The sequence below is a fragment of the Narcine bancroftii genome, chromosome 4 (genome assembly GCF_036971445.1).
Source record: "Narcine bancroftii isolate sNarBan1 chromosome 4, sNarBan1.hap1, whole genome shotgun sequence".
Taxonomy (NCBI): Eukaryota; Metazoa; Chordata; class Chondrichthyes; order Torpediniformes; family Narcinidae; genus Narcine; species Narcine bancroftii.
The window spans coordinates 200428964-200444274 of record NC_091472.1 but is presented as its reverse complement, the minus strand read 5'-3'; the positions used below and the strand labels follow the sequence as shown (position 1 = coordinate 200444274).

General features: G+C 45.0%; 1 protein-coding gene and 1 pseudogene across 24 annotated transcripts in view; one reads left to right on the top strand and one right to left on the bottom strand.

Moving 5' to 3' along the window:
• depdc5 (DEP domain containing 5, GATOR1 subcomplex subunit) overlaps positions 1 to 15311 on the bottom strand; it is a 236158-nt gene that overhangs the window by 2735 nt on the left and 218112 nt on the right. For 17 of the 24 annotated variants that reach the window (XM_069933595.1, XM_069933598.1, XM_069933601.1 and 14 more), the window contains 5 exons: positions 14023 to 14192; positions 10325 to 10496; positions 5718 to 5816; positions 1607 to 1667; positions 1282 to 1364 (listed from right to left, as the gene is read on the bottom strand). In XM_069933595.1, coding sequence (XP_069789696.1) covers positions 1282 to 1364; positions 1607 to 1667; positions 5718 to 5816; positions 10325 to 10496; positions 14023 to 14192 — 585 coding nt within the window. Of the gene's footprint in view, positions 1 to 1281; positions 1365 to 1606; positions 1668 to 5717; positions 5817 to 7367; positions 7450 to 10324; positions 10497 to 14022; positions 14193 to 15311 lie in introns of those variants that run through there. The other 7 variants (XM_069933604.1, XM_069933605.1, XM_069933614.1 and 4 more) reach the window with 5 other exon arrangements.
• Positions 12253 to 12354, top strand: LOC138762573 (U6atac minor spliceosomal RNA; annotated as a pseudogene).

Genomic DNA, 15311 nt, shown 5'->3' with positions numbered 1-15311 from the left:
TGAAACAGCAATGGCATCGCCCACGATGCTGCTCCCCGTTGGAGTAACTCTCTCAAAGTGTCTCCTTTTCCCTGCTTCATAAGAGTTGCCCCCGGTCAGAGGCTTTATCTGTAAATTTGGAAGGGAGGGGAAGGGTTAATTATTTTTAATGTTATTGTTCATGTTTCGGGCGGATCCATGGAGGGGGAGGAACCTGCAGATGCAGCAACGATTAAATGTTTCAAAGAATGTGACTGAAAATAAAGTAAAATGCTTTAAAGTTTATATATTCATGAAAGTACAGTATAGTTTTTTTTTGTCTTTTAAGTTGTTTATTATTAATTCCAGTGTACGTTAAGCACTGTAAGAGTGAGTCTCAAGCAACTGGAAAACTCACTCATCTGGCATCTACCAATCCCCGTCGATGCTGGATACCTGGGGTTTTATTCTATAAAGATAAACAATTCTTTAAAAGTGGTGTCACAGGTAGATTGGGTCAAAAAGAAAGCTTTTGGCACATAGGCCTTGATAAATCAGTACTGAATACAGAAGATAGGATGTCCTGTTGAAGTTGGATAAGACATTGATTGAGGCCACATTTGGAGTATCTTGTACCAAACTACAGGAAAGATATCAATAAAATTGAAAGTCAGAGGAAAAGTGCAAGGTTTCTGCTGGGACTTGAGAAGCTGAGTGAAAGGGAAAGATTGAATAGGTTAGGACTTTACTCCCTGATCCTATGGAAAATGAGGGGAGATTTAATAGAGGTGTACAAAATTATGAGGGGTATAGATGGGATAAATGTAAACAGGATTTTTCCATGGTCGTCAGGTAAGATAAGAACTTGAGGACATGGGTCAAGGGTGAAATGTTTAAAGGAAACCACGGGAACTTCTTCATGTAAAGAGCGGTGAGATTGTGGAACGAGCTGCCAACTTAAGTGGTGGATGCAGGCTCAATTTTGACATTTAAGAGAAGATTGAATTGGTACATGGATGGGAAGGGTATGGAGGATTATGGTCTGGGTGCAGGTTGATGTAATGAGGCATGGGTTTGATAGGCCAAAGGGCCTGTTTCTGTGCTGTAGTGTTCTATAGTTAATTCCTGTGAATGCATAGTGAGGAACGGTAACCACTGATTGGGTGGATGCAAGAGGCTCTATTGGTCCAGGAATTGTGACCACACTATTTCCAGCTACTGCCTCCCAACTCGCTGTCCATTCACTAACTGTGTGCTGAGCTTCTGTCACCATCGTTGAGCTCCGAGGAACATTATTCGGCAGGGTTCCCGGGCAAAGCTCACCTGTGACGTGAATGTACTGTGGCTTGTTCTCTGCTGGGAAGTTAAAGGTCGAGGCAGGGTACTTGTCTTGAACAAAACCAAACCTGCAACAGCAAGAGGGAATGACAAGTGTGAGCAAAAAAAGCAGAGATGCCGGCCAGCAGAGGTCGGCCTGGTCCTCGACGCTTCACCGCATCCAGTGCCTCAAGTGCAGCCACATGTCAGTCCCACCACCCAGGATTATGATACAGAAGCAGAGGTGGGCACGAGAGTGGAAGAGATGTGAGATGGGGTGAGGGAGAGAGAGATGGAAGGGGTGGTATGGTCCTGGGAAAGGAAGGCATACCTGGCTAGAATGGCTTCTTGAAGAAGTTGCATCCGATCCCAATAAGTTTCAGGTTCAAACCCTGGAAGTACAACACAATGAATTAATTAAGCAGGGGCAAAGATAACGAGCCTCAGGGATTCTACACATCCTGGATAAAGAGATGTTAGTCACTGGACCCAACTGATTGTTTTCTTAGAAGGGTCAATCCCCAACTTTGCGACTCCCCAACCCATTTCACACCCCCATAGGATGACGGCAGGGGTGCAGTGCTGCCACAGCTCACCGGAGCGCCACTCCAGACATCTCGTGGGGTGGCCCTGGCACCCCCTTGCTGCCAATTTTGGTGAGCTCTGGCACCTAAAGAATTGACATTGCACCCCTGGATGACAGGCCTGACATTTAACCAGTGGAGGCGTGGAGAGTACCAATGGCAGGGTGTTCTGAAGCCCGATTCTGTCTGCAGACCCGCGCGTGTGCCTCCCAGGAGGAAACAGTAACCAAGTTAGGCAGGGGGGGGGGGGGGGGGGAGTCTCTCCCAGCGTCCAAATGCACTGCAAAGACCAGAGACCAATGCAAGTTGCTAGCTCCCACACTCAGCAGCAGCATTCTCAACTCCAGCACAAAGCATTGAACACAAGAAATAGGAGCAAGAGTCAGCCATCTGGCCCATCAAGCCTGCTCCGCCATTCAATGAGATCATAGCTGATCCGATCATAGGCTCATCTCTACTGGGTAGACCAAATATTTCTGCTTGCTTTTGTCCCACCAAACTTATTTAATCTTACCATGACTCTATCTTTTCTCCCCTGGTCCAATCCCTCCCCTCCCACCTACATCCACGATAACTCACATGCCCTCCATCTCTTCAATGAGTTCAGATTCCCCGAACTGGACCACCTCATCTTCACAATGGATGGCCAATCTCTTTATACTTCCATCCCCCAAACAGAAGCATGTCGCTTCTTTCTTGACCAGTCACCCTCTACCACTTCCCTCCTCTACCTAGCAGAACTCGCCCTCATTTTCAACAACTTCTCCTTCCTCCAAATCAAAGGAGTAGCTATGAGTCTAAGCTATGCCTACCTGTTTCTGCGCTCTCAGGCAAGAGCCCCCCACCCCCAATCTCTTCCTCCGCTATATCGATGACTACATTGGTGCTGCCTCATACATCCACAATGAGCTAATCAACTTCATTCACTCTGTCTCCAACTTCCACCATGATCTCAAACTCACCTGGTCCATCTCCAACAACACTCTCCCCTTCCTGGATCTCATTCTCTCTCCATCTCAGGAGACAAGCTTTCCATTGACATATATTACAAGCCTACAGCATCGAATCCACGCTGCTGAAGATCCAACTGCGCGGGTAGGTCACGTCTCCAGAATGGAGGACCATCATCTTCCCAAGATCGTGTTATATGGCGAGCTCTCCAGTGGCCACCGTGACAGAGGTGCACCAAAGAAGAGGTACAAGGACTGCCTAAAGAAATCTCTTGGTGCCTGCCACATTGACCACCGCCAGTGGGCTGATATTGCCTCAAACCGTGCATCTTGGCGTCTCACAGTTCGGCGGGCAGCAACCTCCTTTGAAGAAGATCGCAGAGCCCACCTCACTGACAAAAGACAAAGGAGGAAAAACCCAACACCCAACCCCAACCAACCAATTTTCCCCCGCAACCATTGCAACCGTGTCTGCCTGTCCCGCATCGGACTTGTCAGCCACAAACGAGCCTGCAGCTGATGTGGACATTTACCCCTCCATAAATCTTCGTCTGCGAAGCCAAGCCAAAGAGAAAGAAGAAGAGAAGAAGACTGTTAAGAACTAATAAAATATTATTAGTACTAACAAAGGAACAGCAATGGAAAATTCACCAGACACTGATAAATTCAAAGTAATAATTTTTATTGAACTATTATTAACATAACATTTCATACTGATCTCTAAATTTAACTCTATCTTAAACACCACTATGCACAAATCTGTATGTGTGGTGTGTGTGTGTGTATGAGATTAAATTCCAAACTATTACAGTTTAAGCTTGATTGTGAAAAAGTCAATTTTAAAGTCCAATTTCAAACATCTTGTTGAACTTGAGGATCTTTTAAAATCTCAGTTCAGAAGTAATTATGAAGCACTTTTAGACTTCAGATCTCTTTAAACTCACAAGTCTCTTTTGATGAGTTGTTTTTCAGAGAGGTATTCTTCACACAAGTGTTCTCCTCTCCTGCTTGGAGATTTTTGAATCTGTGTTCCACACAATGAATCTGCCCTCTTTATCTTAAAGAGACAGTCAGAAGTTGACTTACTTATTTTAAAGCCACTTATTTTGCATTCCCCTTTTCCAGAAGTAACACACAACTGTACCTTTTCTGGTTACTGTATCTTCAATTCTGAAACTGTCCTTCTTATTCAAAGAGACAGTGAAGTGACTCTTCTTTATGGCCACTGATTTTGTGTATCTCCTATGTTAAGGTTAATACAATATAGAACATCATCTCCTTCTCTCTCTCCAAAGACTAGTGTTTTACCCTTCATGTCTCTGCCTTCTTCAGTTATGTTTCTCTGAAATCATGTGACCTGACATCATTACTGTTTCTGTTTCATTTCTGTCTGAAAGCACAACTTATGACAGATGACCTCTTCACATCCACAAACCTCTGACCTCCTCTCGGTTTAAGTGGTTAATGACTTCAGAAAGTCTGATGACCACAAGCAAAAACCTGTTTTTGTTTAAGCAGATAGCTTCCTTAAGCAGTTCTTCTTGAGTTCTTGAATACTTCCATTTTTAATAAAGCAAACATTCCAGTGTCCTTGAATCAATTAAGACCCACTTCAGTTCCAAAACTACATCGGCTCCAAAAATGACCTCACTTCTGAGTGTGTTGTAAATGCTCTGTGACCTGTGTGTGACCTGTGTGTGATCCTGTATCCAGCCCACAATTCTCTTGAGAAATATATTTAATTCTATAACTTATTTTACTAAGAAATATATACTTTATAACTAAAGACCTTTCACTTTAAAGATTAACACAAATCCACTACACTACTAACAACCACAACTACCTTGACTACACTTCCTCACACCCTGTCCCCTGCAAGGATTCCATCCCCTTCTCTCAATTGCTCTGTTTCCGCCGCATCTGTTCCCATGGTGAGGTCTTCCAGTCCAGGTCTTCCAAAATGTCCGCCTTCTTCCCCAAACATGGCTTCCCCATCACCAGCATCAACTCAGCCCTCACCTACATCTCCTTCATTTCCTGGTCATCTGCCCTGGACTCCCAACTGCTGCAAGATGCAACAAATATAGAATCCCCCTTATCCTGACTTACCACCCCACCAGCCTCTGCATCCAAATAATTATCCTCCGGAATTTCTGATATTTACAAGAGGATCCCAAGACCAGACACATCTTCCCTTCTCCTCCTCTGCCTTCCTTAGGATCCACTCCCTTTGTGACTCTCCCATGCACTTATCCCTCTCCACCAAACTCTCTCCCCCAGCAACTTCCCCGTGGCAGCAGGAGATGCAACACTTGCGCTCACACCTCCCCCCCTCACCATGGTCCGGAGCCCCAAACAAGCCTTTCAGGTGAAGCAACATTTCACTTGTGTATCCACAGGACTGATTTACTGCATCTGGTGCTCCCTTTATGGCCTTCTGCACATCGGAGAGATTGAGTGCAGACTGTACTTCGCTGAGCACTTTCACTCTGCCAGCTACAGTGACCTCCTAGTAGCCTACTACTTCAATTCTGTGCCAAATTCACGTCACACGGCCTTATGCACTGTCTCACCAAATCCACCCGTAAATTGGAGGCGTGATTTTCTGCCTCGGCACTCTCCAACCAGATGGCATTAACATCGACTTCTCCGATTTCTGCCCACCTACTCTCCTCTTCCCCTTCCCTTTCCAGTTCTCCTCCCTCCCTCCCCCTCTCCTCACCTAGCCATCCCTCCTCCCCCGATTGCTGCTGTCCCCTCCCTCCCTCCCCTCCCTCCCTCCCCTCCCTCCCTTCTCCACCTATCATCTCCTGCCTTTACCATCACTAATCGTTTTGTTCAAATGCCTGCCAATGTTCTTTTGTACCTTGAAAACCTCCAGCCCAAAACGTTGGTTATGTAGTTTTACCTTTGCTACATAAAGGACACCGAGCAGCTGAGTTTTTCCAGCAGTTTATGCCCATAACATCTGTCTTTGGCATGCGTAATGTGTCCTGCACTGTGAAGACTAACACAAAATAGTTATTCAAACCCTCAGCCATTTCCTCATTACCCAATATCAATTCCCCCTTCTCATCTTCCAAAGGTCCAACCTTCACTTCAGCCACTCTTTTCCACTTGTTCTCATTATAAAAACTTTTACTGTCCGTGTTTCTATTTTGTGCTAATCTTTTCTCCTAATCTACTTTCCCTCTTCATTCCTCACTTCGTGGTTCTTTGTTGCTTCCTACAGTTTTCCCATCTTGTAGTTTCCCACGGCTCTTGGCGACTGTATGCACAAGCTTTCAGTTTGATGTCTTCCTTGATCTCCTTAGTTATCCAAGCTGGCTGTCCCCACCCTTACTGTCCTTGCTTTTAACTGGAATATACTTCGTTGAGCACCGTGAAAAATCTCTTTTAAAGTCCTCCATTGTTCCTCAACCATCCCTCCATATAGCCTGCATTCCCTGTCTACCCCAGCCAACTCCTCCCTCCCCTCCTTGTAGTTTTCCTTGTTTAGGCATCACACACTTGTTTTAGACCAAACTACTGTACCCTCCATTTGTATCAGAAACTCAGTCATACTGTGATCACTCTTTCCAAGAGGATCCCTAACTGCAAGATCGCTAATTTTACCTGTCTCATTGCTGAAGACCAGATCCAAGGGACCATGTTCCCTTGCAGGTTCAGTAACATGCTATTCAAGAAATCCATTTTGTATGCATTCTATGAAGTCTTCCTCAAAGTTGCCTCAACCAACATGGTCCACACAGTCTATGTGCCCACAATAACTGCATGCTTCCAATGGTTTTATTGCCTGTATTATGTTATTATTGGGTGGCCTACAGACAACAAACACTAGTGATATTTTCCCTTTACTATTTACTAATCTCCACCCAAATGGACTCAACATTTTGCTCATGAGATCTTACTACTGGCCCGATCTCATCCTTAACTAAGAGCGTTACCCCACCACCCTTAACTTCCTGCCTGTCCTTCCCTATTATCTGATATCCTGTATATTTCACTCCCAATCCTCTCCACTCTGCAACCACGTTTCTGTAATGGCCACTAATTTTGTACTGATTTGTGCCAAAAGTTTCGAAAACTACAAGCATTCAGATAAAGTGCCCTTATACCCATTGTACTTTTAAAATCTGGAAATCTTTGCCTTTTGTTTACTTGAATTTTTACTTTTCTCTATTTTTAAACTTTTCCTTTTAACTTTTCCCACATTCTTCTCTTTTATCCATCCCTCTCCAATCTGCTGAACCCACCCGCCCTATTATTTAGTTTAAAGCCCTGTCCATAGTCCTAGTTATGCGATTCACCAGGAACCAGGTCCCATCGGGGTTCAGATGGAGCCTGTCCCTTTGATATTGGTGCCAATTTCCCATGAACTTCTCCCACACCAGTCCTTGAGCTATGCCTTTAACTCCAATCTTCTGGACCCTGTGCCAATTTGCACGTGGCTCAGGGAGTAATCCAGAGATGACCATCTGTTTGGTTCTGCTTTTTAATTTGGTCCCTAGCTCCTCAAATTCCCCAAGCAGAACCTCCTTCCTGGTTTTACCTATGTCGTTGGTTCCCACGTGGATCAAGACAAGTCTCTTTCCCCTCCACTGCAAATTCTTCTGCATGTCAGATAAGATATCTTGAACCTGGGCACCAAACAGGCAACACAGCTTTCAGGACACTCTATCCCTGCAACAGAGAAGTATTCCCCTAACTATACTATCCCCAATTACCACACCATTCCTCTTCACTCCCCATGCCCCCCACCTTTGAATGGCTTCCTGAACCATAGTGCCACAGTCAGATTGCTCATCCTTTCTACAGCCCCCACTCTTAGCCACACAAGGAATATGAATCTTGGACTTGTGAGACAAGATCAGGCAGAGGCTCCTCCAAAACTGTCTCTTGGATCCCACTACCTGCCTCACTCACAGTCACATCCTCTTGCCCCTGAACACAAGCCAAATTTGAGGCAGCTATTGGAAATACAGCAGAGCATGAGTTGGAATCAAACCCAAGAACATGCAGATTATTCACTAAACATTACGGCAGAATAGATGGGAGCAGAAGCAGGCCATTTGGCCCATCCAGTCTGCCCTACTATTCGAATCATGGTAGATGTATATTCTTCCTTTCAACACCATTCTTTTGCCTTCTCCCCATAACTTTTAACCATGAATCCTCATCCTGAACAATGGATTCTGGAGTCTTGCCAACAACCACTATCATTAGACTCACTCGTCTTTTTCCCAGTGGGCTACTTTTAAAAGCCACCTCTCTTGGCCCTCTCTGGTAATCTAGGGCCAACCTGATTTTTCTGCTCTTCCTCCATGTTGAAGGGCCATATAACCACCATAACATGCCCTTCTTCACCTGCCTTCTCTAACTCCTCTTGTATTTTGTACTCTACATCCTGTCTGCTATTTGGAGGCCTGTAAGTAACTCCCATCAAGGATTTTTTACCCTGCAGATTCTCAACTTTACCTTCAAGGATTCTACATGCTGTGACCCCATGTCCCTTCTCACTAAGGATTTGATTTTACCCACAGAACCATCCTAACCCTTCTGCCCACCTGTCTGTCTCTTTGATAGGATGTTTCATTCCCTACTTTGAATGTCCTTCAGTCACATCTCCGGACTGCCCACACCTGCTGATTTCTAACTGCACTTCAAGCTCTTCTGCCTTGTTTCATATAATACAAGCATTTAAATACAACACCATCCATCCCGTGCTCACTACCCTGCTCACATTTGTCTCCGTGTCGCCTGAATTTACATTCTTATCCATTTCTAAACTTTGTGCTAAATTTTTTTATTCTGGAGACTTCATGAACCTACCCTGATCTCTCCTCCTTTTCAACTTTGTCCATGCTTTTCTAATCTGTTGAACACACTCTCCTTCTATTTAGTTTAAATCTCTACCCACTGCCCTCGTTATGTGATTCAGCAGGACCCTGGTCCCAGCACCGTTAAAGTGGAGCCAGTCCCACCGGAACAGCTCCCTTCTTCCCTGTACCAATGTCCCACAAATTCAAACCCACTTCTCCACAGCAATCTTTGAGCCACGCATTTAACTTCCTCATCTGATTGACCCTGTGCCAGTTCGCTTTTTAATTTAGTCCCCAGCTGCTCAAATTCCCTCAGAACCTTTCCTATCAAGAATTTTGCTTTTGTAGAAATTATTTGGTGTTAAAGTAAAAAGCTGGATAGATCACAGCACATGTTTTCCCTGTGACAGTTGCAGCAGCTCTCCGCTAATCCACATATCATTACTTTGACCGTCATGGTCAAATGTCAGGATGTAGAGTACAAAATACAAGAGGAGTTAGAGAAGGTAGGTGAAGGCGGCCATGTTATGGTGGTTATATGGCCCTTCAACATGCAGGAAGAGCAGAAAAATCAGGACTGGGCTTCGAATCCCGCACTGTCTGTAAGGAGTTTGTACCTTCTCCCCGTGTCGGTGTGGGTTTTCTCTGGGTGCTCCCACCCCTTCAAAACATACACGGGTTGTAGGTTAATTGGGTGTATTTTGTGACACGAGCTTGTGGGCCAAAGGGCCTGTTACTGTGCTGTATGTCTAAATTTTATAAAAGGGGTAGCTCAGTTAGTGTAGCAGTCAGCACAATGCTGTTACAGCACCAGCGATCGTAACCAGGTTCAAATCCCACGGTGTCTGTAAGGAGACATCCCCCGGGGGCTCAGATTTCCTCCCACCATTCAAAATGTATCGGGTTTGTAGGTTAATTGGGTGTAAGTTGGGTGGCATGGGCTCGTGGGCTGAAAGGGTGTGTTACCGTGCAGTATGTATATATGACTTTCAGAATGGAAACTAAAACATCCTCCAGAACCTTCATATTGTAAATATTTATTCTCTACCTTAGATATTTACCATTTCTTTTAATTTAATTCAATTAGTTTACTATTGTACGTTCATGCTAAGCTGCAGCAAATAAGAATTTCAGTGCATGTGTACACTTTACAATGTGTATGACAATAAACCCATTACTATAGCTATCATCAATTCAGTTCCTCTTTCGTAACACCAGGCTCAGCTTCTGAGCCTCTCACAAAGTAATCAACACCTGATTGGGTGGGATTGCAGAAGGAGTGGCTGCCAGTTCAGGGAGGACTCACACACTTTCTCTGGCTTCAACTTTTCCCCATGGGATGCCGTGGAGAAATGAATTTCCTGTTCACCTTCTTCCCATCCCCTTAAAGAACAAGCAAACAAGGGACTGGCAAAAATGCACAATTGAAATTAAAAATGCTACAACTCATCAAAACATTTACCAGATTTGCCAGCAATGAAGAAGCTACACCCTTTACACCACAGAATATGTTCATCATTGAACCCTGGACAGAGTGATCACAACTTTCCAAAGCCAGTCTAGTCACAACTTTCCACAGGTCAAGTGGAAGATTGCAGGTGAGCTTAAATGGTATCTGCAGTACCTTCTGAGATGTAATCATGACCCAGGCCCAGGAACATCCCTCTCCACTGTCGGACTGTGGGGTACATACCATCAAAGAGATGCTCAGCTCCGTCCTTCACCAGGCAGCTGATATTCAGTGGGATGAAAAGCTGAGCTCGCAGTGGATCTCCGTAAAGGTAGCTGGGTAGAGCAAATGGGCCTTCCAGGACAGGTACCAAGAGGAAACCACAGGAGGTGGCCTTCCTGTGCCAGCCTTGTACCTGTAGGTGAGTAAATGAATCAATGGTCAATAGCTTACTCCTTCATTTGTCCATTCTTATCCCCATCTGAAACCATCTGATAGATGTCACACGGTAAATGGGAGCAATGATCCTGGGTGATGTTATCATCGGAATACTGTGAATATTTATTATCAATCTTAGATATTTACTATTTCTTTTATGGGGTCTGGGCAAGCACATTCCTAGTCCAGAGTGGCACAACATCTCTGACCAACGCAAGCAGAGAGATTCAAGAAGCCTACAGCATGAGGCTCCCAGCATTCACCCTGATTGTAGATCACCTCTGGTGCAAGTAAGTGTCAAAAACATACACTTAATCTGTATAAAAAGATTCAAAGGGGAGTTGACGTCAGAGAGAACAAGTTGCAGAGGTAGCAGACTTGGAATTAATGGGCCAAACAGTCCCCAATTGTGTCATCATAAATAGCTGAGTCAGCCATCTTACTCCTGAAACAAGTTGCTCCTTGGAATATTTTAATGGACCAGAGCTCAGGAAGCCTGCCAGCACAGGAGGGAGAATAGGATTGAACTGAATATTTATTTTCTGGAGTAATCACAGAAATGCTCAGCAAGTTGAGCACATCCATTTGGAGAGGAACAATTCTCCCACTTAGCTCCTCCCACCCCCAAGACTCCTGCCTCCAAATTAATATTGGAGCTAACATTTTACACCAAGCACATCTGCGTTATATTTTAAAAACAAGCAGTTGCCTACATTTTAAAAACTTATGTTCATTCCTGTGAAAGTGATAAATTTCCAAAGTTCAAACTTTGTTCTGATTTATATTTTTAATACACCGAATGATTTTGCACGTTTCAAGGAGTTTGCGCACAGAGGACGTTGTGGCCTTTTATTTTCCCAGATGGTGCAAGGAAGGGGGAGCTTGCAAACAGCAAGTCTTGGCGGATGGTAAATGGTCAGTCTCATAACCACTACTTTGTGGCAGGGGGTAATTTACAGTCACCAATTACCCTTTCCCTTTGGGCACTGAGAGCAAATCTGAGCACTGGCCGTCATAGGAAGAGTGTGCAAACTGCTAAAGGACACCACCTGAGATCAGGTTTGAATCTGGATCCCTTCAGTGGTGAAGTAGCAGAACCCACCCAGGAGGGCGCAGATTGGAAGAGGTCCCATTTCAGTCTTTTTAGTTTCTTTCCCCATCCAGTCCTCTGCAGCCCCACTTAGGGGATAAAACTCTCCTCCTTATGAACCAGGCTTTAAAGATCCATTTTGCAACGATTTCTGTACGATTAGAACAGCTGCCTCTGTTATTTATGTGGATGATATTAAAAACAGCCTAAAGCAAACCAACAGCCAAATAAATGTTTGTTAATTAGGTTTGAAGGTTATTCAAATTTAACCAGAAACAAGTACAGAACAAAGAAGGTGATATCTATTCATAGAAAGCTGTTTGAGTTACTTTATTACAAAACAGTAAAAAAAATTGAACCATAAACATAATTGTACGCAAGTGTCTCTATAAGCAATTAGAATCAGTATTTTTTTGGCATTCAAATTGTAAACAAATAGGCAATAAATGGGTTGAGTCCACAACATGCACATCACAGGCAGGATCCAATCTCTCTCCCCCTCTCTGCACCAGCACTAGCTGCTGCCCAGCTGTGGGGTCAGGTACAAAGTGCATCCAGCCCTGGGCCTGGTTCATCACAGAATATCCCTGATCTCGAGAGTGGAGAGAGAGAGGCCAGATGAGCACACACACTGAACCCAAGCACGCTGCACGAAAGGAGAGCAAGTTGGCACTTCCCTTGATAAGGATGGAAGCGGTCCAGTGACCTTCCCACACTCATGTGGTTAATTATTCTATGATTCTATTAGATACATGGATGGGAGAGGTCTGGAGGGTTATGGAATGGGTGCAGGTCAGTGGAACTAGCAGAATGATGTTTCGGCACAGACTAAAAGGGCCAAATGGCCTGTTTCTTCTGCTGCAGCATTCTATGGTTCTACATTATGCCATGCGTACATCCAGAGAGTACTACATGCATATGTGAACACAGAGATTGAAGTGACCATCAGTAAAGGTTTGATTAATTTATACTTTATCTTCATAAACTATCGATTTCAACATCTGGGCCTAAAGTTGTTAGCCAGCCTGCAGCCATTTCAGAATCTTAAAGTTCTCCCTCGAACAAATCACATTTTGTCACATTTGCGAGTATGGATCTAGTCTGCCATAATCTTTACCTGTGCACATACATTATCATCAGTGCCAATGGTGCTGGCTCTGAGCATCTGGGTCTCACTGTTGGCTACAACCCAGGAGCAAGGTTGCCTGTGCTCTGATATGTCAGTGAACAGGGAAGCATTCAAAGATCTCGTGTCCATCTGCTTGACTTGGTGCCTTGATTCTCCCAGTCATCCTTCCCCCTCCATGCTGTGAATGTCCGTTCCGCCTGGAACTGCAACCTGATGTTGGATGGCAGCATCCATAACCTCCGGAGGCTCCAGGGCAGCAGGTGCATGGGACCGTTACCCACCTGCAAAGCCCTGCCTCATTCAACACCACCTGACCCTCGATCTTACTGGACCAATTGGAGCACCTCTACCCCACAGTGCAGCCCGCTGCCCCACCCTCTGGAGATCCAAGTCTGGTCTTATTCTCGGGCACTATCTATTAAGAAGTCAGACATTTTACGTGCCCGCCTGGGTTCCTCCCAGATCCCAAAAGATGTGCTTGTGGGTAGATGAATTGGCTGCTGTAAACAGCCCATGCAACTGGTGGGAATATGGGAAAAATAAAATGGGATCAGAGCAGTATCCATGTAAATGGGTGATCAGTACATCCTCAGCAGGCTAAGGATCTACGCCACATAGAATGCAGTGACTCTTGGAGGCACTCACCACCATCACCTAATGGGCCTTATGACCAATAACCAAATGTTCACCTTTATTCACAGGAATGCTGATTGCCAACCAGACTGGACTCCAGATGCTTTCTGCGGACAAGGAATTGCTGGGGGAACTCAGCTGGTCAGACAGTATCCATGGGTAGGAATGGTCTGTCAACATCACAGGTGGGGATGCTTCATCAACATGAACTCTGGCCCGGCTGCAGGTCAATGGGACTAGTCCAGTGATTCTCAACCATTTTCTTTCCACTCTCAAGAAATCCCTTACTAACACAGAGCATCAATGCCATAGGTGCTGTCTGGTTAGTAAAGTGGTATGTGAATGGAAAGAAAATGATTGAGAACCACTGGACGAGGCATATTCATAGTTAGGCCTATTTCTGTGTTGTAGTGATCCGTGAATGCTGTCTGACCTGCTGCGTTCCTCCAGCAATTCCTGGTCTGCTGCAGATTCCAGTGTCTGCAGACTTTGTGTTTCTCTCTGGCCACTTCACATTCAATTCATCAGCTGCATGCCAAGAAGTGCCGCTGATCGCAAGAATTCATCCTGAAGCTGCAGTCCGCAGTCGTACCTTAGCACAGCGCAGTCTTCCTGTCCTCTTAGCACAACTTAACTGGCCGATGCACCTACCATTTCAAAGAGCACAGCTGATGTTACTGCCATCCAGTGCAACTTGACTTCAAATGCAGCACTTAGTGAGTAGTTCCCATGGTAATAGCAACTGCACCATTCAACACGGTCAGAGCGGTTATTGACATCTACGTCCAATGTCACCGTCTTCTGTTCAGGGACTGTGGCAGCTGCAGAGGGAAGAGACCACAAGGATACAGATGGGAGTAAATTAAAGCCAGAGACACTTTCATTCTAAAGGGGGAAGCTCTGTTTCATGATGACACTCAATTGCTTAGATCTGATTAATGAAGAAAAATGATTTGTAAAATCTGGTCCATTTACCCCCTGGTGGGTGTGTGCTTCTAAAGTGGACTTGAATATTTTGATTTGTAATAATTCAAATGCCGTCTACGAATTTGTGGATGACACCACAGTCGTCAGTAGAATCTCTGATGGCAACGAGGAAGCGTACAGGAGGGAGATACATCAGCTCACTGAGTGGTGTCATACAAACAACTTTGCACTCAATGTCAGCAAAACCAAGGAACTGATTGTGGACTTCAGGAGAAAACTAAGAGAACACGAACCAGTCCTCATTGAGGGGTCAGCGGTGGAAAGGGTTAATAACTTCAAATTCCTGGGTGTCAATACCTCTGAAGATCTGTCCTGGGGCCTCCAAGTTGATGCACATATGAAGAAGGCTCGCCAACGGCTGGAGATTGAGATTTGGTGTGTCACCAAGGACTTTTGCAAATTTCTACAGATGATCCATGGAGAGCATTCTGACCGGTTGCATCATTTTCTGGTACGGAGGGGCCAATGCACAAGGCAGGAAAAGGCTGCAGAGAGTTGTGAACTCGGCCAGCACCATCAGTCTCCACTCCATGAATGACATCTACAAGAGGCGGTGTTTCAAGAAAGCAGCCCTTACCCTTAAGGACCCCCACCTCCCAGGCCATGCTCTCAGCACTCTGCTACTATCAGGAAGGAGGTACAGGAGCCTGAAGACGACCACCCAATGGCACAAGGACAGCTTCGCCATCAGATTTCTGAATGGACAATGAATCCCAGACACCACCTCACTTTCTCTTCTCTTGCACTAATTTATTTTTTAGTGCATTTACGGAAAATTATAGCAATTGTTGCACCAGTAATGCACAATGCTACTGCTGTTGCAAAACAACAAATTTTGTTGACATGTTCATGACAATAAATTTGATTCTGATGCCTGAACGTTTGAACACAGCTGGAGTGCATTGGCAGAGAAGCGAGATGGAGGAGAGGATACAGAGGGATGGTTTCACTGA